General features: G+C 43.0%; 1 protein-coding gene across 2 annotated transcripts in view; it reads right to left on the bottom strand.

Moving 5' to 3' along the window:
* Window positions 1–26,553, bottom strand: part of UBE4B (ubiquitination factor E4B) — a 121,493-nt gene extending 94,940 nt beyond the window's left edge. For both annotated transcript variants that reach the window (XM_010849916.1, XM_010849915.1), the window contains exon 1: window positions 26,072–26,553. In XM_010849916.1, the coding sequence (XP_010848218.1) occupies window positions 26,072–26,095 (24 nt within the window). In that variant the 5' untranslated portion in view covers window positions 26,096–26,553. The remainder of the gene's footprint in view (window positions 1–26,071) is intronic.
* Window positions 26,554–26,559: the final 6 nt, after the last annotated feature.

A 26,559-nucleotide genomic window follows, 5' to 3' on the forward strand; every position in this document is an offset into this window, starting at 1 on the left:
CACAAGAAGAACATATGAGACACAAACTAAAAATAGTACCACACACCAAAATATTATTAAACATTTTTCTCTTTGCTTACTCTACTTTATATACAAACACACAAGACTGGTATAATCTTTCTAAAGTTAAGGGACTTTTGCTTAAAAAGAATTGCTTTCCTAGATGTCACAGACAGAAAAAACCCAAAAGCATAAAAAGGAACTTCCAATTCCTCAACTTGTGTCCTAAACCACAACTCAAACCCAAACATACTGATCATGAAAGTTCATTCCTAGTTTTTCTTGTCTTGACTGTTTCAGTTCTTATTTCACAAATGACATTATAATAGAGGTTTCCCAGGAACTCCTTGGTGGGCCAATGGGTAGGACTCAGTACTTTCACTGCTGAGGGCCAGGGTTCCACTTCAGGATGCCTGGGGTTCTATCCCTGGTCGGGGAACTGAGATCCCGCAAGCCACATGGCACAGCCAAAAAAAAAAACACAATAATAAAATTTTTAAAGGATAAAAAAGGTAAAATAAATAGAGGTTTCCCTGGAACTGTTCTGACGCAGTACTTCCTACCCTCACGGTTCTGATTAACTAAAAATAGACTCAAAACAGCCTCTGTTCAAAACAGCAAGGGCCACAGTGGTGACATGAGGCAGAAGCTAAGACAGGATGGGCCAAATTGTTCCTCCTATTTTTAGCATCTGTGTTGGGGAAAACTAAGTCCAAAAGGCATTGTTTTCAATTTAGCAAACAGTCATTCTACAAAAGCATCTTACTTTCCCAAATTATTACATTCTAAAATACTAAATTTCAACATAAAGAAAAACACTTTCAAATATTTATTCTTCCAGATGGCATCCTTCTAGAGATTCTTTTGTTTTGATTATATTATTGTAAGTGTTTTGGTTTTTTTTCCCAATACCTGGTCATGTCTAAAACGTATAAAATGCTATGACAATTTCACTATATTCCTTTGGCTTCCCTAGTGGCTTAGATGGTAAAGTATCTGCCTGCAATGAAGGAGACCAGGGTTCGATCCCTGGGTTGGGAGGATTCCCTGGAAAAGGGAATGGCAACCCATTCCAGTATTCTTGCCTGGAGAATCCCATGGACAAAGGAGCCTGGCAGGCTATAGTCCACAGGGTCAAAAAGAGTTGGGCACGACTTGGCAACTTTCAGTTTCACATCTACACATCTAAACCCAACAATATATCTCAAAATAAATACATTCAAATCTGAACACCATAGCTCTATGATCTAAAGTTTACAAGTTTTTTAACATTTTCACTTAAAGCTCCAAAAGTCTTGTCATTTAAATCCCCATTTTAAAGGATATATTAAACTCAATCTACCACTGTCACACAATGCCGAAAATATGAAAAAACACTTTTTCTTTAAACCTTGACATTATAGAAGAAGTGGCTTAATTTCTCCTTCAAAGATTTTCAACTGGGAAAAAAAAATTTCAACTGAACACCAGTTAAATGTGCCCTTCCTTTTCAATACAACCCTATCATCTCCTCTCCTACAAAGCAGAAGTGAATACATTACTCAGACAGTAAAGTTTTCTGGGTTAGTCACTGACAATTAACTTTGGGAGAATGTTGCAAACTCTAAGACAAAAACCTAATTAATATTAACAGGATTAACACTTACCAAACCCTGATGATGGTTCTAAGGGCTTCATGCTGGTTCTAAGGGCTTCATGTATATAAATTTAGTTCAAAATCCAAAGAGATGGTACACTTATTTTCCCATTTTACAAATGAGAAAACTGAACTCTTAAGACAGGTTACGTGACCTGCTCAAGGTCATATAGCTAGCAAATGAAAGGCCAGATAGTCTAATTCCAGATTCCATTGCTCTTTAGAGAAGAAAACCCCCTCTGACACTGCAGTGACTTGCAAATGGAGGCATCCTTACTCCTGATGATACTGTGCTGTCTATCTATGATTAGTTACGAATAAATGTATTTATGTACAGGATGTTGATACTACAGATAGAGTATTTATATTCTAACAATATTAGTATATTAATAAACTCCCTCTTTGATGAGTTTATATTTTGAAATAAAGAATATTTTGGACTTCCCTTGTGGTCCAGTGGCTAGGAGGCTACCTGTCAATGCAGGGGACACGGGTTTCGATCCCTGGTCTGGGAAAACTCCACATGCCTCAGGGCAACTAAGCCCGTGTGTAAGAGCCACTGAGGCCTGTGTGCCTAGAGCCTGTGCTCTCCAACAAGAGAAGGCATTGCAACGAGAAGCCTGCACACAACTAGAGTGTACCCCCACTTGCCGCAACTAGAAAAAGCCTGTACAGCAATGAAGATCCAGGGCAGCAAAAAGTAAATTTTAAAAATATTTCCACTTCTGGTTTAAAGTATATAGAGTATCAATAAATAAAATGGAAAAACATGACACTTTATGAACATTATCTTGTCCCTCAAATTCAGTCCTTTGCTGGTTTATTAAGTGCCTACTTTGCACCAACCACTGTAGCAAGCACTAAAGGTAAGACAATATTGGAGTCATAAGCTCTTCCCTCAAGGACTTTCAGATCTACTGGGGAAAGACACAGAAGAAAATCAACAATTATGACACAGCAAAATAAGGTCTGTACAAGACACAAGGAGGGTAGAAAAGACACAAACAAGGGGACTTCAACTCAGTCTGGGACATCCATTATTACTCCATGTGGAGGTTACACATACATACACATATTTAATACATTCATACGAGGCTTAGTCATGCTGTATCTTTAAAAGAAAACATTCACCTCAACATGTCCTGCTCTTACAAGAAGGTATATTTCTATGTTACATGTATTTGACCACAGTATTTTTAAACAGAGTTGAAAAAGCAGGTTGCAAAAGGGCATACACTATGATTCCACTGGGTGTACTTACGTTGTATTAGATACTAGTGCAAGTTACACATAAATGAAAATGGCAGTGATACATAAAAATTTCTATTTTTTCCTGTCTTTCTTCTCCTTTCACACAATTTCTGATGAAGAGAAGAAAATTATTATTATTTCCTGCTATGTCTATAAAGTCTGAAAACATTCAGATGGAAGTGCTGCTCTGCTCCCAACTGTCCTTCCTCCAAGGACCCGGGATGACAGAGTAGCCTCTACAGGGAACACTCCCACGTGTCAAGGCAGAGGGAGAGGCCAGAAGTGAGCTGGTCATTTCTGCTCACATATCACTGGCCAAAGCAAGTCACATGGCCATGCCTACAGCCAGTGGGGCTGAGAAACATAACCTTGGATCAGGAAGGGGCAGGGAATATTTTGACAGTATCAAGCCCAGTGATGCAGAGGCTCTTCTGTCTTCAGCCCACACCCTGTCCAGGGGTTAGGGGTCACTTCTGTACTGCCGCCTCTTTCTCCTGTGCACGCTCTTCTCCAAGACGACTGCCCAGCATCTTCTCTCCTGGTCTTTGCTCACATGCTACCCTCTTGGTAAGGCCTTCCCTCACCACTCCTTCCTCTCACTTCTGCTTTATGGTTTTCCATACTTTCAAACAGTTCAGTCAAAACCAATATGTCTGTTTATGTATATGTTTACATGTACACATGTACACACACACACTCAGAAGTGAATACAGAAAGACAACACCAACAAAATGATGAATCCAGGTGACTCGATCAACCTTTCTGCAGATCTGAACATTTTCAGAATAAAAACTTGAGAGGAAAATTAGACCGACCAGCCTGGGTTGGTTTTCTCTAGACATGTTCAGCTGCACATGTCAGGCATGACGTTGGAACAGCCAGCACTGCCCCTGAGTGTGAGGCAGTGAGACAGAGGCAAGGTGAGGCACGGTGTGTACAAGCGGCAATTATAAGGAAGCACACACCCAGGAAGTCCCAGCAGCATTCGGGCTCCAGGTTTCAGTTCCTTCCAGTGATCAGCCAGCTACCTCTCTGCTCCTGGCTTCAGAAGGAGGAGCCTGTATCCTTAAAATAAACCCCATCTTTTGCTTAACCTACAAAAGCTGTCTATTCCTTATTGTGTGCATGTTTATAAATCTCAATTCCCCAGAGACACAATCAGTAATTCGCACACAGACTATCATCTGGCTTTTTTCATTGTTAGGTTTTCAGAACTCAAAATCACTTTCACCAACCACAGTAATGTCATTTCTGAATCAGCCCAAAAGAGTAACTGAAAATCAAGCAGACTTCTCTGGTGGTGCAATTGCTAAGAACCCACCTGCTAATGCAGGGGACAGGCGTCCAATCCCTGGTCTGGGAAGATCCAACACAGCACGGAGCAACTAAGCCCATGAGCCACAACTTCTGAGCCCGAGAGTGTCTAGAGCCCTGCTCTGCAAACACAGAGAAGCCGCCGCCCTGAGAAGCCCACACACCGCAACTAGAGAGTAGCCCCTGCTCACGGCGACTAGTGAAAGCCCACGGACAGCAACCAAGACCCAGTGCAACGAAAAATAATAAACACATTTTTTTAAAAGAGAAAGAAAATAAAGCAACATACAAATTCTACAACCTACAAACATGCTGTACAAGTGACTTGATCAGAGTTTTTTCCTCAGGACAGGAAGGACTCAGCAGGCCAAGGGACAGAGCGGCATCGCCAAAGGTAGGGAGGTTTTGTAAGAACACCCGGTGTTTAGGGGAATTCTGAGATGTCTGATAAGGATGAGTGTGCACGGCCACAGCAAGATATGAGGCAGGACAGACAGGCTGGGGCAAGCACATGGCGAGCTCCAAATACCATCCTAAGACTGAACTTTTTCATGAAGGCAAAAGAGACATTTTGACTGGGTGACTGGGTCAGATTGATCTTTTAAAACACATCACTGCAGGGGACTTCCCTGATGGTCCAGTGGCTAAGACTCGATGCACCCAGTGAAGGGGCCTGGGCTTCGATCCCTAGTTGGGGAACTAGACCCTACATGCTGCAACTAAAAATCCCACATGCAGCAACTAAGACCATGTGCAGTCAAATAAGTAAACAATAAAAAAATTAAACACATCACTCTAGTTACCATGTGGAGAATGGACTGAGGTGGGACAAAGCAAACGTAGGCAAGGGGGACATGGGGAGGAACAGTTACAGGGACATTTAATGTGTACAATCAACAGAACTTGGTTATTATTTGGGAAGTGAGATATGAGGAAGGGTGGAGAGTCTAGAATTCAGGCCAGGATACCTAAGTGGATGGTAAATTCATAAACTGAGAATACAGAGGAAAGAGTTTTCAAGAAGGAGAGAGGAGTTATAATCTAACTATTGAGCTTCCCTTTTGGCTCAGCTGGTGAAAAATCCACCTGCAACTTGTTGGGAAGATCCCCTGGAGAAGAGAAAGGCTACCCACTCTAGTATTCTGGCCTGGAGAATTCCACGGACTGTATAGCCCTTGGGGTTGCAAAGAGGCGGACACGACTAAGTGACTTTTGCACAAACACACTGGTTATGAGGGGCCTGTAAGAATACCCAAACAGAAATGCCCTGTAGGCAGCGGGCATTTATTCTATTTATGGTTTTCGTTTCCTTGTTCTATCAAGGACTGAAAGTGATTAAGAAAATAACACATAAAATACATCAACTTCACTAAATTAAGTTAGAATCAAACAGATAAGCACACTAGGATAGAAATGAGATGATAGAAAAAATAAGATAAAGCCAGAAGGGAGACGTGCACACATTACACATGTAGTTTTATCAACAAAGTACGTGACTGACAACACAGATCACGTATTTAGTATCGGCAGATGCTAATGGAAAAATATGATTCAGAGAAAGCAATTTTAGAGTGGCCCAAGTGAGGAAGGAGAGCCTTGCCTCACCTTTGTGGTGTGGGTTGGCTTTAGGATAGATTTTAGAGTCCTGAGGGCAAGGATTCAAAACCTGAGTCATGAGGATCTCTGATTTTCATAAGATTTTTAAAGAGGGCTCTGACTCAAAAAAGATAAAAAATCACTCAGGGGATGACTGGGCTGCATATCCTTCTCTCGAATGCCCATAAAAATGTGCTGTGCTCTCAAAAGAACTCCTGATAAGCACTGAACTGCAGCAAGTTTCAGCAGCCTTCCAGTGACTGCCCAAAGCAAAGCTTTGTGTAGAGAAGTACAACAAGCTCAGAGAGTCCATGCCCTCACTGTCCCCCCGGGTGGGGCAGCTAGAGATCTGGGTCTAGACTGTAGGCAGGAGATACGCACTTTGAGTCATCGGTACCAGTGTTTACAGGACAGATAACTCTAGGTACCAAGAGCAGAACTTTCCTATCTAGTTCACAGCCACCGTCTGAGGGCTGTAGAATCACAGACCACAGGAGCAGGCGGGAGGGCTCCAGAGAAAGCAGAGGCACAAAGGTAAGAAACAAACAAAAAAGCTTAAGAAACAGCAGAACATGTCAAGTACATTCACACAGAGAATACCCAGGGAAGGCAATCTCTCCCTCACCCCCAAATTAACAATGACAGGACTTCCCTGGTGGTCCAGTGGTTAAGAATCCACTTTCCAGTCCATGGGACACAGATTAGATCCCTGGTCGGGAAGACTCCACATGCCATGGGGCCAACTAAGCCCATGTGCCAACACCACTGAGCCTGAGCTCTGGAGCCCACCTGTGCAACTAGAGAAGCCTACACGCTACAACTAAGACCTGATGCAACCAAAACAACAAGTATTTATTTTTAAAAAATGGTTATCTCTGGATAACAGGATTACATAATTTTTGCTTTTTCCTTTATTCTTGATTTTGGAAGTCTTTGACAATGAATCATGCAGAAATCAGTGAATCTTCACTACTGAATTTATAATCAGGAAAAAGTAATTTTACCTGAAGAGGCTAAGCTAGAAAAACTTCTAAAATCCTTTCAAGTTCCCCCAAATCTATGACCTAGGGAGACCAAAAACAAAAAGCATGTTAGAAGATTTAGTTGGGGGCGGCGGGGATGGGGGGTGGGGTGGCAGCGGGATACCTAACCTAGAAAAAAACAGTGGAAGACGGAATGTACACCAAAATGTGAACTATAGGTATCCTTGGATGGTGAGATTCTGAAGAGAGATTTTGTTTCTACCTTCTGTTTCCTATTTTTATTTCTGCCTCATAATATAATGAACCTAAAGTACACACCCCACTCCAGTACTCTTGCCTGGAAAATCCCATGGACGGAGGAGCCTGGTAGGCTGCAGTCCATGGGGTCGCTAAGAGTCGGACATGACTGAGTGACTTCACTTTCACTTTTCACTTTCATGCATTGGAGAAGGAAATGGCAACCCATTTCAGTGTTCTTGCCTGGAGAATCCCAGGGATGGGGGAGCCTGGTGGGCTGTCATCTCTGGGGTCGCACAGAGTCAGACATGACTGAAGCGACTTAGCAGCAAAGTACATTTAATTGTAGAATTTGGAGTACTCTACCCTTCCTTTTGGAAAAGGGAAAGGCTACCCACTCCAGTATTCCAATCTAGACAATTCTATGGACTGTACAGTCCCATGGGGTCACAAAGAGCCAGACATGACCGAGTGACTTTCATTCACCCTTCCTTTAATAGCAAGATATAAAAGGAAGTTAGCAGAAGAAAGGGACAGACAGCTGGCCGCATTCCTGTGACGTGCACCATAAGTTTTAATACATGAATTTAACAGCTCAAGAACCCAGACCCCCATACTCCAAATACAGAACCAAGACTCCAGTCAGCTGAACGGTGCCACAGAACACACAAAGCACAGCATAAGGAGACGACAGTAGACCAGCACAGTCACCTCCACAATCTGTTTTCCAAACCTTTCTCCTTCGCTTTCCAGATGACCCATTCAACTTAAAATACGTTTACTCAGAGTTACAAGAAAGCCTGCTTTCTCTACGGCATTTCTGCTCCAAAGGATGTGATGACTATGTTCAGGTGGTGGTTGTTCAGTCACTAAGTGTGTTTGACTCTTTGTGACCCCATGGACTGCAGCACACCAGGCTTCCCTGTCCTTCACCAACTCCCAGACCATGTTCAGGACTGACTCCCAAATCAAAAACTTAAAAGCATCAATGCTTTAACCCAAATGCACCTCCCCAGCCCAAACATGCTACACAAGGGACTTCCCTTGTGGCTCAGATGGTAAAGAATCCGCCTGCAATGCGGGAGACCTGGATTCGATCCCTGGGCTGGGAAGATCCCCTGGAGAAGGGAAGCCACCTACTCCAGTATTCTGGCCTAGAGAATTCCATGGACTGTATAGTCAGTGGGATCACAAAGAGTCAGACACAACTGAGCGACTTTCACAGCAGGGAGCGCATCTGTTCTCGCTCCCAGCAATGCTCTCCAAGTGCATGTGTGAGTGCAAAGTTGTTTTAGTCGGGTCCCAATCCTTCGAGACCCTATGGACCAAAGCCCACTGAGCTCCTCTGTCCATGGGATCCTCCAGCCAAGAATACTGGCGTGGGTTGCCATGCCCTCCTCCAGGGGATCTTCCCAACCCAGGGATCGAACCCACATCTCTGACACCTCCTGCATCAGCAGGAGGGTTCTTCACTACTAGCGCCCCCTGGGAAGCCCACATTCCAGGTACTCCCATCTAATTTTATTCAGGGTCATATCTTTTTTCTCCCTAAGACGTAACAGTTGACAGTCTCGTTTCTAATGACAGTAAAACCATCGCTTTGTCATGAGCCAGACAGTAGGGCTGGTGGTGAGGCTACTTACTTAGGTGTGTCCTGTGGGAAAGCAGCCAAAACAGTGGAGGAGGGCATGGCAACCCACTCCAGTATTCTTGCCTGGAGAAGCCCATGGACAGAGGAGCCTGGCAGGCTAAGGTCCATAGAGTCACAAAGGGTTGGGACACAACTGAAGCAACTTTACACTCACACACGCACCTGGAGTGCACTGCCAGGTAGCAGCCAAAGCCCCCTCGGAAACAAGAGTCCCGGTTTGGACACAACCATTTCATGGTCACCTGCTATCTACCTGACCGCCCTGTACTCAGCCCCAGGCTGGGGCCCCTCTACTCCAACACCTCTCTTTACCTACATTCCCTCAGTTGCCCGCCAGGTTCCCCTTCCCTCACTTGAGAAAGGAATGAGACAAGGTGTTACCTGACTTCCTCCATAAATATTTCTCCAATACTTTTCTCATAAATCTCTCAAAAATAAAGCACAAAATTCTTATCTTGAGGCCAAGTTTTAGCAATTACTGGCAAAATACACAATTTTCAAACTAATTGTCTTTTGAACTCTACTGCCTTGGCTGCTTTACCACAGGACACTCACACCTACATAACTAGCCTCAATACCAACCCTGCAGTCTGGCTCATGACAAGGCAATGGTTTTACTGTCATTAGAAACAAGACTGTAAACTGTTCTGTCTTAGGGAGAAAAAAAGATTTGACCCTTAATAATTCTCCAATGCCAGGCGGTGATTACGTGGTTTTCCATTACATGGAGTTTTACAAAGCCCAACAAAAATTACTGATGTCAGTACTTCCTGCATCTGCTCAATAGTACAGAGAACACTGGGAATGCCTAAGCACATTCCACCAGCTGGCGAGGGCTTAACTATCAAAGGTACTTTCTTGAGTCACCTTGTAACACTGAAAACATTAGTATTATTACTTCAATTTAAAATAATAATTAGCTTATAATCATAAAGACTTACTCTAGACTCTTCATCGACATTTGATATTAGAGGGGCTTGCCTGGTGGTCCACTGGTTAACCCTGTTCCCAATGCAGGGGACCCAGGTTCAATCCCTGGTCAGGGAACTAGATCCCACATGCCACAACTAAAGCCCCAGTGCAACCAAGTAAATAAGTATTAAAACAAACATTTGATATTAGAGGATTAAAAAAAAAAAAATTCCTCTTGAAAGTGAAACAAGGGACCGAGTGCCGTGTGTGAGTGATTCCTACTCCAGGCCGTCTTCACGGTCGTCCACAGGACACACTCTTAGTAGACACACTCTTATGGGGCCAACTCCAGGTCCAACTGTACCCATCTCTAGTTGTATTACCTCTCTGGGTCTTGGTTTCCCCACTCAGAAGGTGGTGATGATATAAATATCACATATCTAGGACTACCCTCGTGGTCCAGTGGTTGGGACTTTGCCTGCCAAGGCAGGGGGTGCAGGTTCGATCCCTAGTCAGGAAGCAAAGATCCTACATGGCTTATGGCCAAAAAAATCAAAACATAAAACAATAAGCAATATTGTAACAAATTCAATAATGACTTTAAAAATGGTCCACGTTAAAAAAAAAATAAACAAACATCACTTATCTTGCAGGACAGTCATCAGAGATAAAGGCAATGAAACATATTACCTGAATTGGTCTCTATCTATTGGTGTGTGGTCTGACTCCCCAGAGCACAATACAAAGAGAACAGGGACTCGGTCTGCTGTACTCACTGCATCTGTAACTATAACAACGCTTACGGCAGAGAGCACTCAGCAAATACTTGCTGAACAAATGAAGTGCCCCCAACACACAGTAAACAATCGTTTTTTTTCCCCTAACGTCAGTCTCCAAGTTTTTGCCATCCTTTTGCTCTGCCCGTCTTCTTTTTAAGCTCAAACACTTTTCCTTTGGCATAGGGCTCTGTTTCACCCAAACAGTATGAATAAATATCACAGCTACATCAGATCTGTGAAAAGCACCAGGTCTGTTAACTGATTATGAAATTAGGAGACACCACCAGAAACAAGAGCCTAACATTATATAGTAGAGAAACTTCCTCAGAGTGAGATTGTTTTCATTGGATCTGACTTGGAGAAGGAAATGGCAACCCACTCCCGTACTCTTGCCTGGAAAATCCCATGGACAGAGGAACCTGGTAGGCTACAGTCCATGGGGTCACAAGAGTTGGATCCGACTGAGCGACCTTTGTCAATTATATTTTTGTACTGCCTTTATATTTATTTTTGAATTTTAATTTATTTATCTTGCTGCGCTGGGTCTTCATTGCTGCACTCGGGCTTTCTCTAGTTGCCGTGAGCGGGGGCTACTCTTCATTCCAGTGCACAGGCTAGTCTTCATTCCAGTGCACGGCTTCTCTTGTGGAGCACAGGTTTGAGGCACATGTGCTTTAGTAGTTGAGGGGCATGGGCTTTGTTGCACCGAGGAATGTGGGATCTTCCTCGACCAGGTATTGAACTCATGTCCTCTGCACTGGCAGGCAGATTCTTAACCACTGGACCACCATGGAAGTCCTGGATCTAATTTTTTTTTAATGATTCCTATAGCTGCAATTTTATGTCTTCATAAAATGGTTCCAAAAACACCCCAAATAATAGAGATGCTATGCTCCCCACTCTAATCTTTAATCCCACTTGGTTAACCAGAAGAACCTGGCAACCAAATTACAGCTACTCCTGACACCCTTCCACAGAATGGTTTCTAGTCACTGAAAAAAGGCCAAGTGAAACGGGCAATATTAAACATTTTAAAGAATTTTCAGCAGCCCAGCCATGTGAAAAGAGTTTTTTAAATTGACTTGGAAAATAATTATTGCTGAAACAAAACTGTAAATTCTTCCAGAACAGGGTTAGCTCATTTTCTCTAATCTCTAAATTGTACATTCACACCAACTCTGAATATTCCAAAGCCCATATTCTAGCAGATCTACACAACAGGGTTAAAGAAAGTGGTCTCTTGCAGAGCAAGAAAATACTGACTTTGGGCCACTTCGTGCCACACACATCTTATTCTTGGTATGAATAAAAGTTCCCTTCCTAACATGAATCTTTCATATTTAAGTTCCTCCTACAGGTTAACCGTCATCTCAAATGCCATCAGTCCCTTTTAAAACCAGAAATAGTGACAATTTCATATAATCAGTGTGGGTGAATGTGCTTTGTTACCTGTCCACATGAACATCAAAAAAGATGAAGAGGTGTCCAATGGGATGCTTCACAAGCATAGTTTCTACTTGGCCTTCACTAAAATTCTCCCAATCACAAGCCATTCTAATCATAACATCTCAAGGCAAAAGACTGCTTTAGCCTTATTTCCCTAGACCAGAAATCACCAAACTATTTGAGTATAATGACATTTATACAAAGTAAAAAAGAACAAACAAAAGCCCTAGGAGATGACCAACCCATCTACCCCAAGCTGGTCTTGAAGGAAAACAAAAAAAACTAGGCACTTCTTCCATGAAACTCCACAGAAATGATGCCTGGTCTATATTTATCATAACTAAAAGGTTAACATAAAAGTAGAAAGCTAATTAACTAGCATTCACCAAACACAAGGGTATATATGCTGTCATAAGGCAGCATCCTAAGACAAAAAATGTCATAAACGACACTCTAAACATCTACTCTACATAACTGATGTTCAAAGCTCAAAAGTGAAGTCACTCAGTTGTGTCCAACTCTTTGCGACCCTGTGGACTGTAGCCCGCCAGGCTCCTCCATCCACGGGCTATACATTTTTTTTCTCTATGTATGTTAATATTTTTTAACCGGCCCACGAAGTATTTATTGCTGAAATCAAAGTGTAAATTCCTCTGGCAGGTCTATATACAGTAAGGAAAAAGGATTTTGGTTTTGTTTTTCAATATTTAAAAAATTTCCTTCATCTTGCCTCAAAAAATTTAAAGTTATTATTATTTTTAAAAAGGGGGACTTTCCTGCTGATTCAGTGGTTAAACTCTGAGCGTCCATTGAAAGGGGGCACAGGTTCATCCCTGGTTGGGGAACTAAGGTCCTGCTTACATGAGGCACAGTCAGAAAACAACAACAACAATTTATTGCCTGCTTTTTTCTAAATGTTCATATTCCTCAATACCCTAGACATGACAATTTTATGAATAAATCAAATCACACATAAAAAATTCTACTGATTGTAAAAGCTGCTAGATAGTTTTTCATTTTCCACCAATTTTCATTTCCTTCTCAGAAATAAGTTTTTCCCCCAAGGATTTTCATATACACAGAATTTTTCCACCTCTAACATTAAATGTACTTCATTATTTTTAAAAATGAGAAATCTGTATATTAGACAGCACAAATAACTATTTACAGAAAAAATACTCACACTAGAGAAAACTCGCTGTTAGATAACATTTTTTAATTAAAAAATTTTTAATTTTAAAACATGAGCTATAGTTTTACATCCAAGTCATAATTCACAAAAAGCAAGTGCTTATACTATAAAAATATGATCAATATTTTTGACAAAATACAAAAGGTGCTTCATTAAGATTGGAGAAAAAAGATATACATGAAAAATATGGAAGTAAACGCCTCTATATAAAAATCTTGATTAAAAAAAAATCTATTTGATGAAGTTAAATGAGCTATCCAAAGATTCAATACCGTATTCAATTCACACTGTAGAAATTTAAGTTTCTACTACAAGTTTCTACTCTAAGTAGGAGCTTATTAACATATACTAAGACTTTCCCCATTAAAACCTGAACATCTCTTTAATGAGCTTTCCCATGGTTTTCTATAACTGTGGAACCTAACCAAACTCTCCCCAGATACATATCCACCTGTACAGAGAAAGCCGGTGACAAAGCAGGGCCAGCTGCAGAATTTGTGGGGCCTGGTACCTAAAGAAAATGCAGGGCCTCCTGCTCAAAAGTATTAAGAATTTCATGATGCCAACAGCAGAGCATTCAACCACTTGGGGGGGCACTTCTGTCTGCAGATCACATTCCCATGAAGCCAGTGCTGGTGACAAGTACAGACAGAAGTCTAAACCAAAGATCCAGCCTGATATGATCCTAGAAGAGAAGCTGGCACGTGACAGGTGTGCACTATGATTTGTCTGGAAATCCTGGTTCAGCTTCAAAAAAACAAAACAACCCATAAAAGCAAAGGGCCACCTCATCTAGGCAGAAAACTTAAACTAATTAAATTGGGATTCCCTGTAGCTCAGATGGTAAAGAATCTGCCTGCAATGCAGGAGACCTGGGTTCCATCCCTCAGTCGGGAAGATCTCCTGGAGAAGGGAATGGCTACCCACAATCATCATGACACTCTTACACATCTAGAACCTATACCAAACCCTGACGGGGAACAGAGAAACAATGTGAACAGAATGTATTTCACAATGTTAACTAGAAAGCTAATTAAGTCAAGGCCAGGTATTCTCAATACTGAAACCCCGAAGATACCTGTTTGCCCAGCTTGACTATACTTTTCAAATAATGCTGAAGATATGGCAGCTGGTAAGCAGATCACACAGTGGCATCTCATTCAGATATTCCCCTTCCCCAGCCCTGCAGGAGGGGACAGTCCCTTCAGAAGGTAAAATGAGTCATCTGATTCGAGCAGACTGAGTCACCTCGCATATGGGTTTTGGCCCCCATATGCAGCGTGTTTCTCCTGAGACTCCTCTCAGGTCTCCTGTCTGCACAGTTCCCTTCCTAACTTCCTCGATCCTCCTTCACTCACTTCGTACATGCAGGCCACCTGATCACTCCAGATTTTAAGAAAAAGGAGGAGGAGGTGAGACAAGTAACAGTGTGGCTTCACATAAAAGATGGTGCCTGAGTGAGAAGAGACTTTAAGAATTTTAAGGGGTTGGGGGAGAGGACTGCAATCCAACCTTTCAAACAAACCTCAGCCTCTCGCCTTAACCAATAACAGACCTCCTTCCATGCTTTTGGCATCATTACATGCAAAGGTCTTGTTTGGTGTCATAGGAGCACCAACTGAAATTCTAATCATGTACAACTCAGTCTTATTCTGAAAAAGAGAGATAATATGTTGCAGGAACCTACATACTCTGCCAGGGCACTGCACAAAGCACTTTATGTATCCCTGCAATTAACAGTAAGAACACCATGGACAGGGATGCAGACCACCACTTTCCAAGTGAGGAAACTAAGACTCTGAAAGCACTTCGCTCTGGTCATCCAATTGGCTGGTCCACCTAAAACCCAGGTGCAGGTGACTCTGAACTACAACTCTGACAATAAGGTTGTTTTCCAGTACATACCTTAACCTAACTAATATGGCAAAAACAAAACAAAAAACTACCGCAACACAAGAACTGGGAATCAAGGAAAGACACCTTGCAGTCAATTCATGGACTCAGCAAATATTTATTTTGGGGCACCCTATGCCAAGCCTTGTGACAAGAGATGGATAAAAAGCAGTAAACAAGTGGTCCAGTGGTTAAGACTCCATGATTCCACTGCAGGGGAAGTGGGTTCCATCCCTGGTGGGGGAACTAAGATCTTACCGGCAATAAGGCAGGGAAAAAAAAAAGAACCCAACCCCCCAGGGAACAAGAACAATCAGGGCCAGGGCTTCCCTGGTGGCTCAGTGGTAAAGAATCTGCCTGCCAATGTAGGAGATACAGGTCCAATCCCTGATCCAGGAAGATCCCACATGCCACAGAGGAACTAAGGCCATATGCCACAACCATCAAGACTGTGCTCTAGAGCCTGGGAGTCACAACTATTGAGCCCCGAAGGCCTTAGAGAGAGCCTGAGCTCCACAACAACAGAAGCCTACGCACCACAGCAGCACAACCAAACCCAAAATAAAGTCATTTTACAATAATTAGCTGCAATATGATTCAGTGTGCCCAAACTATGGTTTAAAATTTATACTTGGAACTCTTCAGGTCCTGAACACCTAGCTAGGAAAAAATATACAAATAAATCTACCTCTACACCTTGACTTCCTACCTCGGGGAAAGAAAGGAACAGAGTAACGAATGAAAAATATTTACTGAACGAACAAAGGAACCAGTGATCATAATAGGGAGCTGTTGTTGTTTAGTCACTAATTCATGTCTGACTCTCTGTGACCCCATGGACTGTAGCCCACCAGGCTACTCTGTCCATGAACTGTCCAGGCAAGAATACTGGAGTGGGTTGCTATTTCCTGCTCAAGGGGATCTTCCTGACCAAGGGATTGAACCCACCTTTCCTGCGTCTCCTGCATTGGCAGGCAGCTTCTTTACCACTGAGCCACCTGGGAAGTCTGTATCCGGGAGAGGTAAAAGATAAAATTTAAAAAAGGACATGTTCCCTAAATATCTTCTTCCCACTTTTTAAACCCACAGCTTCCACAGTCTATGGATGGCTCCACAGTGTATCCCTGGAGCTGATGCCTCACTCCTGAACAATGTATTCTCTGCTCTCATTCTGTCTCATTGTGTCTTGAACCTACTCGGCAATGAAATGGGTCTAGCCAAGGTCACTAATGGCCTCCATGTTGCCAAATCCCATCCTAAGGCTTGGTCTTCTTTTCATTTACTTTACTGCCATTTGACAGAGTGGAACCCTCCCCTCCATCATGAAACACTTTCTTCTCCTGGATGCCAGAACTCTAGGCTCTCTCGTCTTGCCTTCTACCTCCGTGGCTGTCCCCCGTCAGTTCTTAAACGCCGGAATGGCTCAAGGTTCAGTCCTCTGACCTCCTCTCCTCTCTCTCTATGCTCACTCCCTAGGTCATCTTGCCATTCTTGCAATTTAAAATATACTGACAGCTTTCTGATTGGAGTCCCCAACCCCAGTTCTTCCTGAACTGCAAGCCAAATATATATCCAACAACCTACTTAACATCTCCAGATGGATCAATAATAAGCAATATAACCAGAATACGATTAAAATGGATAGCTTAATTTCTACCTCTAATCTCCTCTTTCCTTTTAATTTTTGGCCATATCGAGTAGCATGTGGGATCTTAGCTCCCCAACCAGGGATCAAACCAGTGCCCCCTACAGTGGAAGTTCACAGTCTTAACCACTGGACTGCCAGGGAAGTCCCTAATCTCCTATTTCAATGTTTCCCACCTCAGTATAAGACAATTCCTTCTTCCAAGCTGCAGAGACTATAACTCTTGGTATGACTGTGATAGAGACAGCTAGCTACCTCCTCCTATACATTCAGCCACCTTTGTATCTGGCTGTGGCCAAGTGACTAAGTTCTGACCAAGGAGATGTAAGCAATGACAGGTGACACATCTGATCATGCCATTGATGGACAAAAACATGCCCTCCCCTTTAGTTCCTTCCTGAAGACTGGAATGCAGATGTGCAGGCAGGCACTGGAGCAGCCATCTTGGATTACAAACTAGATGGCCACTTACAGAGGATGACAGCACTAAACAGAATGTGTCTGGCTCCCTAGAAATCAAGGAATTACTAAACCAGTTTGCAACCACCTACCCAGATTTCTACTTCGAAAAAAAATTAGCTTCTATCATATTAACACCATTATTATTTTGGATCTCTCTGCTGCAGCAGCCAAACCAGTATCCTAAGTAATGCACAGAATTTGGAACCCGGAAGTAATCAACCTAGATAGAATATAAATATGTGGCAATGACTCAGGGCTCAACATGGGCACAGATATTGCAGAATGAAAGTTTATAACCCTTGTTAGGCCACAATAAAATGTTTGGTAAAAGCTGTGACACCTCAGAAAATAACCTGCATGTCTACCTGGACTGTAATTCTAGGGGAACTGGTTGAACAATTCAGAGTTTGGTGCCTATTGGCCTCTTGCCAATTTAAGCAAGAAGTCCCGCAAGAACAAGACATACTCAAGCTGCAGCTTGCCGATTTGCAGACAGAGATAAAAGGGAAGACAGGTCTGCCTAAGTCATGGCCACAGACTAGTCTAAGTTGGCTTAGTATGGTAATTTGGAGACCAAGCAGGACTGAAGAAGTCAACTTCTTCGGTCTCCTGAAGGAGACAAGCTGGAGACACTACTCAGCTCCAGGAAGGGGATATCCTCCATGACCTGCCCCAGAGGAAAACAGACACTGAAAAGCTACCACGGAGGGCCGGGACAGGGCAGTTCCTCCAAGAAAGCACGTGTGTGCGTGCTTCAGTTCTCTTTGCGACCCTGTGGACTGTAGCCAGGGCTGCTAAGTGGACTGCAACAGGAACACCCACAGCTGCCAAGGCAGGGAGCCTCCACGCCGCAGCCTGGCAGGAGCTGACGATAGCCGTGGACCAGTGAGGGATGTGTACTCCCCGTTTTTCCTCTTGCCAAAGGGGACTTATTTCCATGCTTCTATCCAACTCCACCACAGCACATGGGGGCGGGGAGCAGAGAGCGGAGAGCAGCTGATAACTTGCATTTTAATCTAAAGGTTCTTGGACTGTGTAACACCTGGAGATTCTGGAGGCTGATAGAGGGAAGGCATGGAGTGTGTTTTAGATCTCGGAAGAAGGGTTTAAACAATAATGCCTTGACAGTACCCCTTTCCACGTGACAGAACTTCTAGATAAGCACACAGCTAACCCAGCAAGAACTGCAGTTCTCAGCCTCCTAGCTAGGAGCTGTGGCCATGTGACTTAGGTTCTGGCCAATGGGAAGCGAGCAGAAGTGACTGGTGCAACTTCCAAGCTGTGCCATTAAAGAGGAGCATGATGGGACTTCCCTGGTGGTCCAGGGGTTAAGACTGCATGCTGCTCCTAATGCTTAATCCCTGGTTGGAGAACTAAGATCCCACATGCTGTACAGTCAAGAAAAAAAAAGAGGAGCATGATTTCTCCTTCCCCTCTCCTCTCTTCCATCTGGCTACAGTGCAGATAGACGTGGAACAAAGATGGAAGCCATATGTTAGGATACTTGGAACAACTGGACAGAAGGTGCCTACCACAGTGGCCCCAGCCTCCCACCCAGACTTCTATTTAGACAGAAATAACCATCTAGCTGGTGTAAGCAGCTGCTATTTCATGTCGCTCTGTTATATCAATCCACAAAATATCTGACTATTCTTGGTCTGACCTTTTCTCACCTTCTCCACCACTGACCCTGGTCCTGGGACTCTTGTGCTGGCCTCCTGACCTTTCTTCTCCACTTTCACTCTTTCCTCCTTCATCTTTTCTCCTCACAGAAGCCTCTAAAATGATTCTCTTAAAACAGAAATCAAAATGTAAGCCCCATGAAGGCAGGGATTTCTGCTTACATTGCTCATTCCTATAGCCTCATGGTCTAGAAGAAAGCTGGGCATATACGATGTATCATCATATACAAAATGTCACTGACTGTAAACTGCAACACTATTTTTTGCATTACAAAGGGGGTTAAAAAAAAAACCCACTACCTACTAAATCACAACAAAATGTCTTAACAGACCAAACCAGAGTAGTAATCAGTTTTATCAGCCTTTCATTGCTTTGAAATTTCTGAAAAGGTGATGTATCTCTGATCTTCAAATCCATTGCTTGGGTATGAAAGGCAATCCTGCTAACTGTATGTGCTTTGTGCTAAGTCACTTCAGTCATATCCGACTCTGTGCCCCCATGGACTGTAACCCGCCAGGGTCCTCTGTCTGTGGGATTCTCCAACCAAGAATACCGGAGTGAGTTGCCATTTCCTCCTTCAGGGGATCTTCCCAACACAAGGATCAAACCCTCATCTCCCACAGCTTCTGCACTGCAGGTGGTTCTTTACCACTGAGCCACTGGGGAAGCCCTCTACCTGTATGTTCAATTTCAAAATGTGATACAGTTTCAGAGACTTATGGATTTCTGCCTTTCTACGGCTCCCTAATGCAATCGGTTGTTGCTTGGTAATAAAATATGAAATTGCCATTTCCCTGGTAGTCCAGTGGTTAAGAATCTGCCTTACAACACAGGGGCCTCAGGTTCCATCCCTGGTCAAGGAACTAAGATCCCTACGTCATGGAGCAATTAAGACTGCACGTGCCCGGCTACTGAACCCTCAAGCTCTGGAACCCGCATATCACAACTAGAGAAGCCCCAGGGCCCCAACAAATAACCAATAGAAGCCAAAATATGAAATTGTGGTGATTCTTTCAACCATTTTCTTTACTGATATCAAGTTGAGACCACCCCTCCCACTGCCATTTTCATTTCTCTTTTTCATACAAAGTAACATTTGCTTTCACTGCTGATCAAAGTATAATTTGGGGGAAGGCATTTAACATAGCAGGCTTCCCAGGCGGAGTAGTGGTAAAGAATCTACCAGCAATGCAGGACACCCGGGTTTGATCCCTGGGTCAGGAAGATGCCCTGGAGGAGGAAATGGCAACTCATTCCAGTATTCTTGCCTGGGAAATCCCAGGGACAGAGGAGCCGAAAGGGTTACAGTCCACGAGATCACAATAGAATCAGACACAATTGAGTGACTGAACACGCATGCATTTAACATGGCAACTAAATTGATCATGCATAGTGCTCAACTGAAGGCCAACAACACGAACAGGTATAACCAGGTTTGCATATAAACAGGAAATGACAACTGTGTCACAACTGCCACCTGGTCAGCCACGATTACACCAAGAAGCATCCCAAGCTCAAAGATTTGAAAAGGTAAAGGAAAAAAAGGGGGTGGGGAGCATCTCAGAACTGACTAAAACTGGTGGTGCTAGTGGTAAAGGACCCTCCTGTCAATGCAGAAAACTTAAGAGACGTGAGTTCAATCCCTGGGTCAGGAAGATCCCCTGGAGACGGAAATGGCAACCCACTTCAGTATTCTTGCCTGGAGAATCCCATGGACAGAGGAGCCTGGTGGGCTACAGTCCATAGGGTCACAGAGTCACATACAACTGACGCGACTTAGCACGGTAGCACGGCACGGGGAGTGTCTTAGAACTGACTGAAACCCAGTTAGAACTCAGTAAAGGTTTCTCGAGTGAGTGAATGACTTCACCTCCTGCCACTGTGTCCTTGCTCAGCCCCAACCACACTTGACCCCCATGGTGTTCCTGAAGCAGTAGGGGACGTGCCCCTGGTTTCTGCTGTCCCCTATTCTTTCAAACACTCTTCCCCCAGATGGCTCCATCATCTTTTAAATTTTTTTCCAGAAGTCACCTCCCAAAATTGCACACACTTCTCTTATCCTTACTGCTCTCCATCCCTTTATAGCCTATTTTATCTTTCTCCATGGTACCATCACATATGACATCTTTTAAAAATATTTATTTCTTTATTTTTGGCTGCACTGGGTCTTTGCTGATGCAAGTGGGCTTTTCTCTAGTTGCGATGTGAGGGCTTCTCATTACAGTGGCTTCTCTTGTTGTGGAGCACAGGCTCTAGGGTACACAGGCTTCAGCAGCTGGGGCTCACAGGCTTAGCTGCTCCGAGGCACGTGGGATCTGGCTGGACCAAGGGTCGAACTGGTGTCCCTTGCACAGCAAGGAGGATTCTTAACCACTGGACCAGCAGGGAAGCCCACCAAATGACAGCTTATGTGGATATTTATCACGTCTCCTCCCACCAGAAAGAAGCCCCATACCAGCAAGTCTCACGTGGTGTCTGACATGTAGCAAGTAAATAGCAAATATCATTGAAGGAGCTGCTACAAGAAGCTGTCTCCACCTAGACACACCCCAAGTACCGTCTCAGAAAATGCTCTGTGCGCGAAGCAAAGGCCTGAAGATCCAAGGACCCCCTCATCAGAAATCTTGCAGTCTTTTCCCCATAAAAGAATAGAAGGCTACTTGATGAGCTCCACTCTTAATGGTAACAAGGGATTAATGCTTCCAGTTTCCATCTCAAAAGGGAAAATAAAAATGCCATAACCATTACAACTTGCTCAGATTATTCTTTTGGAGGAAGTTTAGTAATGGGATTAAGAACTCTGGAATCTGACTCTGGATTAGAATCCAGGTTCTACCACTTCCTAGTTGTGCACTTTTTGGCAAACTGCTTAATTGCTATCAGCCTCAATTTTCTCATCTGTAAAAAGGGAATAAGAATACCAACTTTATTGAGCAAGTTAAGTGCTTAGCACATATTTAAAATTCATAAATATCAGCTAACATCATTACCATTCTCTGTCTCTTAGCTAAAATGAACCAAAAAGAGTTGAGAAAGGGTCTGGAGAGGTAACATTCCACTCTCCTACCAGGCTTCAGGAGAATCCTGGTTATAAAGTGAGGGGCAGCAATTATCTCCTGGGGAAAAAAGTGAGCTTAAGTCATGAGGCCTGTTACAAAGAAATGGTCAGAAATGGAGATGCTAGAGTAGAAAGGCCAGGGGTAGGGGCCTCTATGTTGGGTCATCTTTCAGTGACCCAAACAAGTATCTTCTTTCTCCACAATCTGCTCCTTGTCTAGAATTTCTTCTCTCTCCTCCAGTCCATCCTTCTTTCAAACTAGAAATCAAGGAGTTATCTTTTTCTTTCCTGCCCTGCCTCCACCTCCTTCACATCAACCTGAGCATCAGAAGTGGCTTAACTTAGATCCTCAAAATTTCTCCTGTCTGCTCTCCTCCATTCCCACTGCCAAGGCCTTTGGACTCCATTGCTTGGCTCCTCAATAGCAGTAGCAATCTCTGAATGCATCTCTCAGCCTGCAGCCAGCTTCTTTCCACCTACCTTCGACACCTTGCCAGTCATCTAATCCCTTAAAACCCCTCAAAGGCTTGTTACAGTCTTACTGAGAAAGTTCAAACGCCTGAGCATTTCTGAATACTGTCTGAGATCTGGTGCCTGTCTGCCTGTAGCCACTCCCCCACAAATCCTATCTCCAGGCCCACTACTTGCAGTTTCCTGAGCTCCCCAGTTTCACAGTCCATTCCAAGAGCCCTTTGCCTGACAACTACTGCTCAGTATAAAGATCAGTTTTCCTTTTTTTTTTTTTTTGGGGGGGGGTACTCATGAGTCATCCAGGTTCCTAGTTCCCCAACCAGGGATCAAATCTGTGCCCTCTGCGGTGGGAGGGCAGAGTCTTAACCACTGGAACACCAGGGAAGTCCCCAAGCATCACTTTTTCTTCAAAGTCTTCACTAAGATGCTATCCCACCAGGGTTCCCTTCTTGATTTTCTTAGGAGTCTTACTGTGCACGTGTCCAAAATAGCTCTTAGCACCCTGTGTTGTAATTGCTGGACTCCTACCTAGCCCTACCCATCCCCCAATCCCATAATAATTTCTTTAAGAAAAAGACTGCTTCTCTTAAACTACCTAATACATTGCTGGGGATGTACAGCATCTTTTTAAAAAACAGTTGTTGAGTGAATGATAATTGGAGGAGTGTGATGAGAGTCAGCACCAAAAAGACTATAAACTTGATCACATCATGAATGAATTCATGAAGAACAACACTTTTACAGAAAAGTTATGCAGATCAAGCATGTTAGTAGGATATTTATAGAGAAGCTGTGGTGAATTTATTGCCAGTTGTTAGGCAGTAAAATACAGTAAAAAGAGCTTTTAGATCAGGAACCCTAGGTATGAACTCCAATTCTGCCACTTCTAAGCCAGGGCACTATGAACTTAACCTAAATCTCAGTTGCTTCACCTTTAAAACAAGGAAATTTGAAGGATCTGCTGAACTGGTCTGTTTTATCAAATGAAACAATGGTTATAAAGTGACTGGCACAGAGCAGGCTTCTAAGACTGTTAATAAATATCGGTCCCCTTCCACCGAAAAAACTGCTAAAATATCCAAGGTCACACATTCTGCATTTGGGAAGGAAGACAACTTCTAAAACCTTTACCACACCCTGAATCCCAGCCAGCTCTCTTAAAGATGAACTAGGTCATAAAGATTTTGCCAAAAAAAAAAGAAACAAAGCAAAGCAAAGCACATCATTTCCATTAAAACACATCATCACCACAGTTGAAAACAGTTTAAAATACCTGCTCTAATCACAGCATTATTTTGGTATTAAAACAAATAAACAAACATGAGCAGGGTACAGGATGAATGCACTGTAAATAATAACACCTTGAAATGCGGTTCCTGGAAAGAATAAACTTAGTCATGGATCTGCTCTATGTGCTATAGAAACAGCAATGAAGTTAAAGAAATACTCTCCTTAAAAGCACAAGAAAGGAAAAGTACAAGAATTCAAGGTGATCAATGAGAGGGACCAAAAAGTAGCCATAATGTACAATCTTCTAAAGCTACTAGCCTGGCTATGATGATGATGATGATGATTTACTAGCTAAGTCGTGTCTGACTCTGATGACTCCAAGGACTGTAGCCCACCGGGCTCTTCTGTCCATGGAATCCTCCAGGCAACAATACTGGAGTAGGTTGCCATTTCCTTCTCCAGGGGATCTTCCCGACCCAGGAAGCAAACCTAGGTCTCCTGCATTGCAGGCAGATTCTTATCCAACTGAGCTACAAGGGAAGCCCTAGCCTGGTTATAGCAGCCTCTAATTTTCATGGATTACATTCTCATCTATTTCCATTTTGCTAAAATATAAAATCCTGTCTTACCTGATTCCCTAATTTAGATTGAAAGGTCACGATGTTGACTGTTTTACATCCTGAGATGCATGTTTGAATTTTCAACAACATAAATGTTATCTAACCAAATCAATGTCGCCTACCACACCTATGACACAAGTTTCCACCAACAGAGTAACAATAAGGCAAAAGCTTCAGAAATGTTTCTGTTAAGAACTGTTCACCTAACGCCAGAATTAAAGGAAATGGATTTTTTAAAAATTTAAACTTTTCCCCAAAAAAGATCTATTCTAGATTCTGTTGAGAGTAAAATTACTGAACTGTCCCTTTGTGGTCAGGCCAACTAATTTGTTGAACATAAGTTTATATTGATCTTGTATTAGTGAATTAAATTTTTCATATTTAATATTCTGTTGACCTTGAAAAATATCTATCTCCTCCACAATGATTACATTTGTTCCTTATATGGTCAAAAAAGTTAATACCTTCCCTCAAGGACTGGGTAAAGTAAAAAGCTGCAGTTCAGATTATACAGCTCTTTAACTGGTTTGTATACTTTAATGGTTTGAAAACAATTTCTTGGTAAAAACTCAAGAATGTAAAAACTTCTAAACCAGGAACTATTTAGAGAATGTCAAGAAAAATGTAATTTCTACTACTTAAAAACTCTTGGCCTTAAGATAAATGATCCATGAGGATTAATATTTTTTTAAGGGGGGGTGCACTTTTAAAAAAACGACACAAAACGAAGTGCCTCTAAGAGGATCTCTTGATGGTTCCTATATGAAAGAAGCTGTTCAATATTTTTCTAATTTAAGATTACATTACTGATGCATTTAGAAAACGAAGTCAGTAACACAGAATGGGTAATCCTGACTTTCTTAACAGCCAGGTATCAAAGCAACAAAATTATTTGCTTCCTTTCCTACCTGACCCTTAGCCCCCAACTCGCCTGCTTCACTCTGGAGAATTTTAGTCTCTAGGTAAACATATTGACTACTCTGTAGCAAAAACTGAAGCATGGAAGTTTTACAGTACAACCAACCTGACTGACAACTACTTTTCTAATACTGTACAGAAGTTTTACAAGAACCAGTGGAAGAAATGGTAGGTAGAAGACAAGGAGGTCAGGAGGGGTCCTGAAAGAGAAACTCATTGTTTTTTTTTTTTTAAAGGGGGGGGGGGAGTCAACAGAATCACAGGAAATTCCCTGTACCCTAAATGCCAGTTTTTAAGATTATTATTAAATAATCTAGAAATCATCCAGAAAGGGATCTGTAATAATCCTTTCAGAAATGATAATAGGGGGAATTTTCAAAGTCATTTGCTTCCATTTGCTTCCTGTTCAGTGTCTGCTACAGCAAAACACGAGTTTGAAAGGGACAAAAACTAGAAAAAATCACGCTGCAAGAGAAGTACGCCAGAAGCCATTACTGGTCTGTTAAACTGCTAAATTTTAACTGTAATTCACTAAGCTATTGAGAAGATACACGTTTTGTTAAATATCAAAGAATCTGTTTGTAGGCCACCCCCAAACACACACGTAATGTTCAGTCAACTTATACAATGACGTGTCCACACATACTCGGGATTTCAAATCCATTTAAAAACATACACCCATACATTCTGATTCCACCCAAAATTATTCTTTCAATCTCTGCAGTAAGGCGCGCGCGCGCACACGTACGTGCGCGCGCAGGCGCGTGTACAAACACACACACACTCAACTTGATGTAAATCTAGCCCTTCTAGCTTAAATACCCTGAAAAAAAGAATAAAAACCTCAATATGTTCTCCTCTTCTTTAGACTCTAAAAGAAAACTCGAAAAGAGGCAAATGGAATACAGGATGCAAAAAAAAGGCAAAGAAATATAAGAGAATACAATCGGAGACCCTCTTAGGGACTCATTTTATTCTTAGATGTCATCTCCATCGCTGACCAAAGGCCAGGCACCACTGGCGCAGTATCACGCCTACCCAAAGCGCCAAAGAGTTGCCAACTAATCTCCCAAGGTGTCCCCCAACCTCCTCACCTCATCAGCGCTCAGCTCCTCCATCGCTTTCCTCTTAATGGTTAAAGGCGTTAGGGAGAGATCTTCCGTTCTTTGAGACCAGGGCGGGAGGAGAGTGGTAGGTGTCTATCGGGCTGTCTGGTCCCCCGAATGGGGGAGGTTTCAGAATTGCATAGTCAGAGGTTAAAAAATAAGAACACGAGAGGCACTGAAATGCCTTGGCGTCGGTCACTCCAATCGCCCCAGAGACTCCTACAGCTGCTGCCGTCTCCAGCAGCCTCCTTTGACCGCCACTGCTGCTGCTACAGGGTTTATCTTAAGGCGCCACTTATTTACCCTCTGCTTCCCAGGTTACCCAGACAAGGAGCTCGGTCTCCAGCTCGCCTCGTGCCCGGAGCCTGCTGGGTCTTCGGGGTGGTGGCGCGGTAGCTGCGCTTCCTCAGCAGATCCTGCTCTCCTTCCTACCCTTTGACCCTGGCGGGAAGTGTTCAACTGCAGAGTGGGTGCCC

Source organism: Bison bison, unplaced genomic scaffold (assembly GCF_000754665.1).
Source record: "Bison bison bison isolate TAMUID 2011002044 unplaced genomic scaffold, Bison_UMD1.0 scf7180017864289, whole genome shotgun sequence".
Taxonomy (NCBI): domain Eukaryota; kingdom Metazoa; phylum Chordata; class Mammalia; order Artiodactyla; family Bovidae; genus Bison; species Bison bison.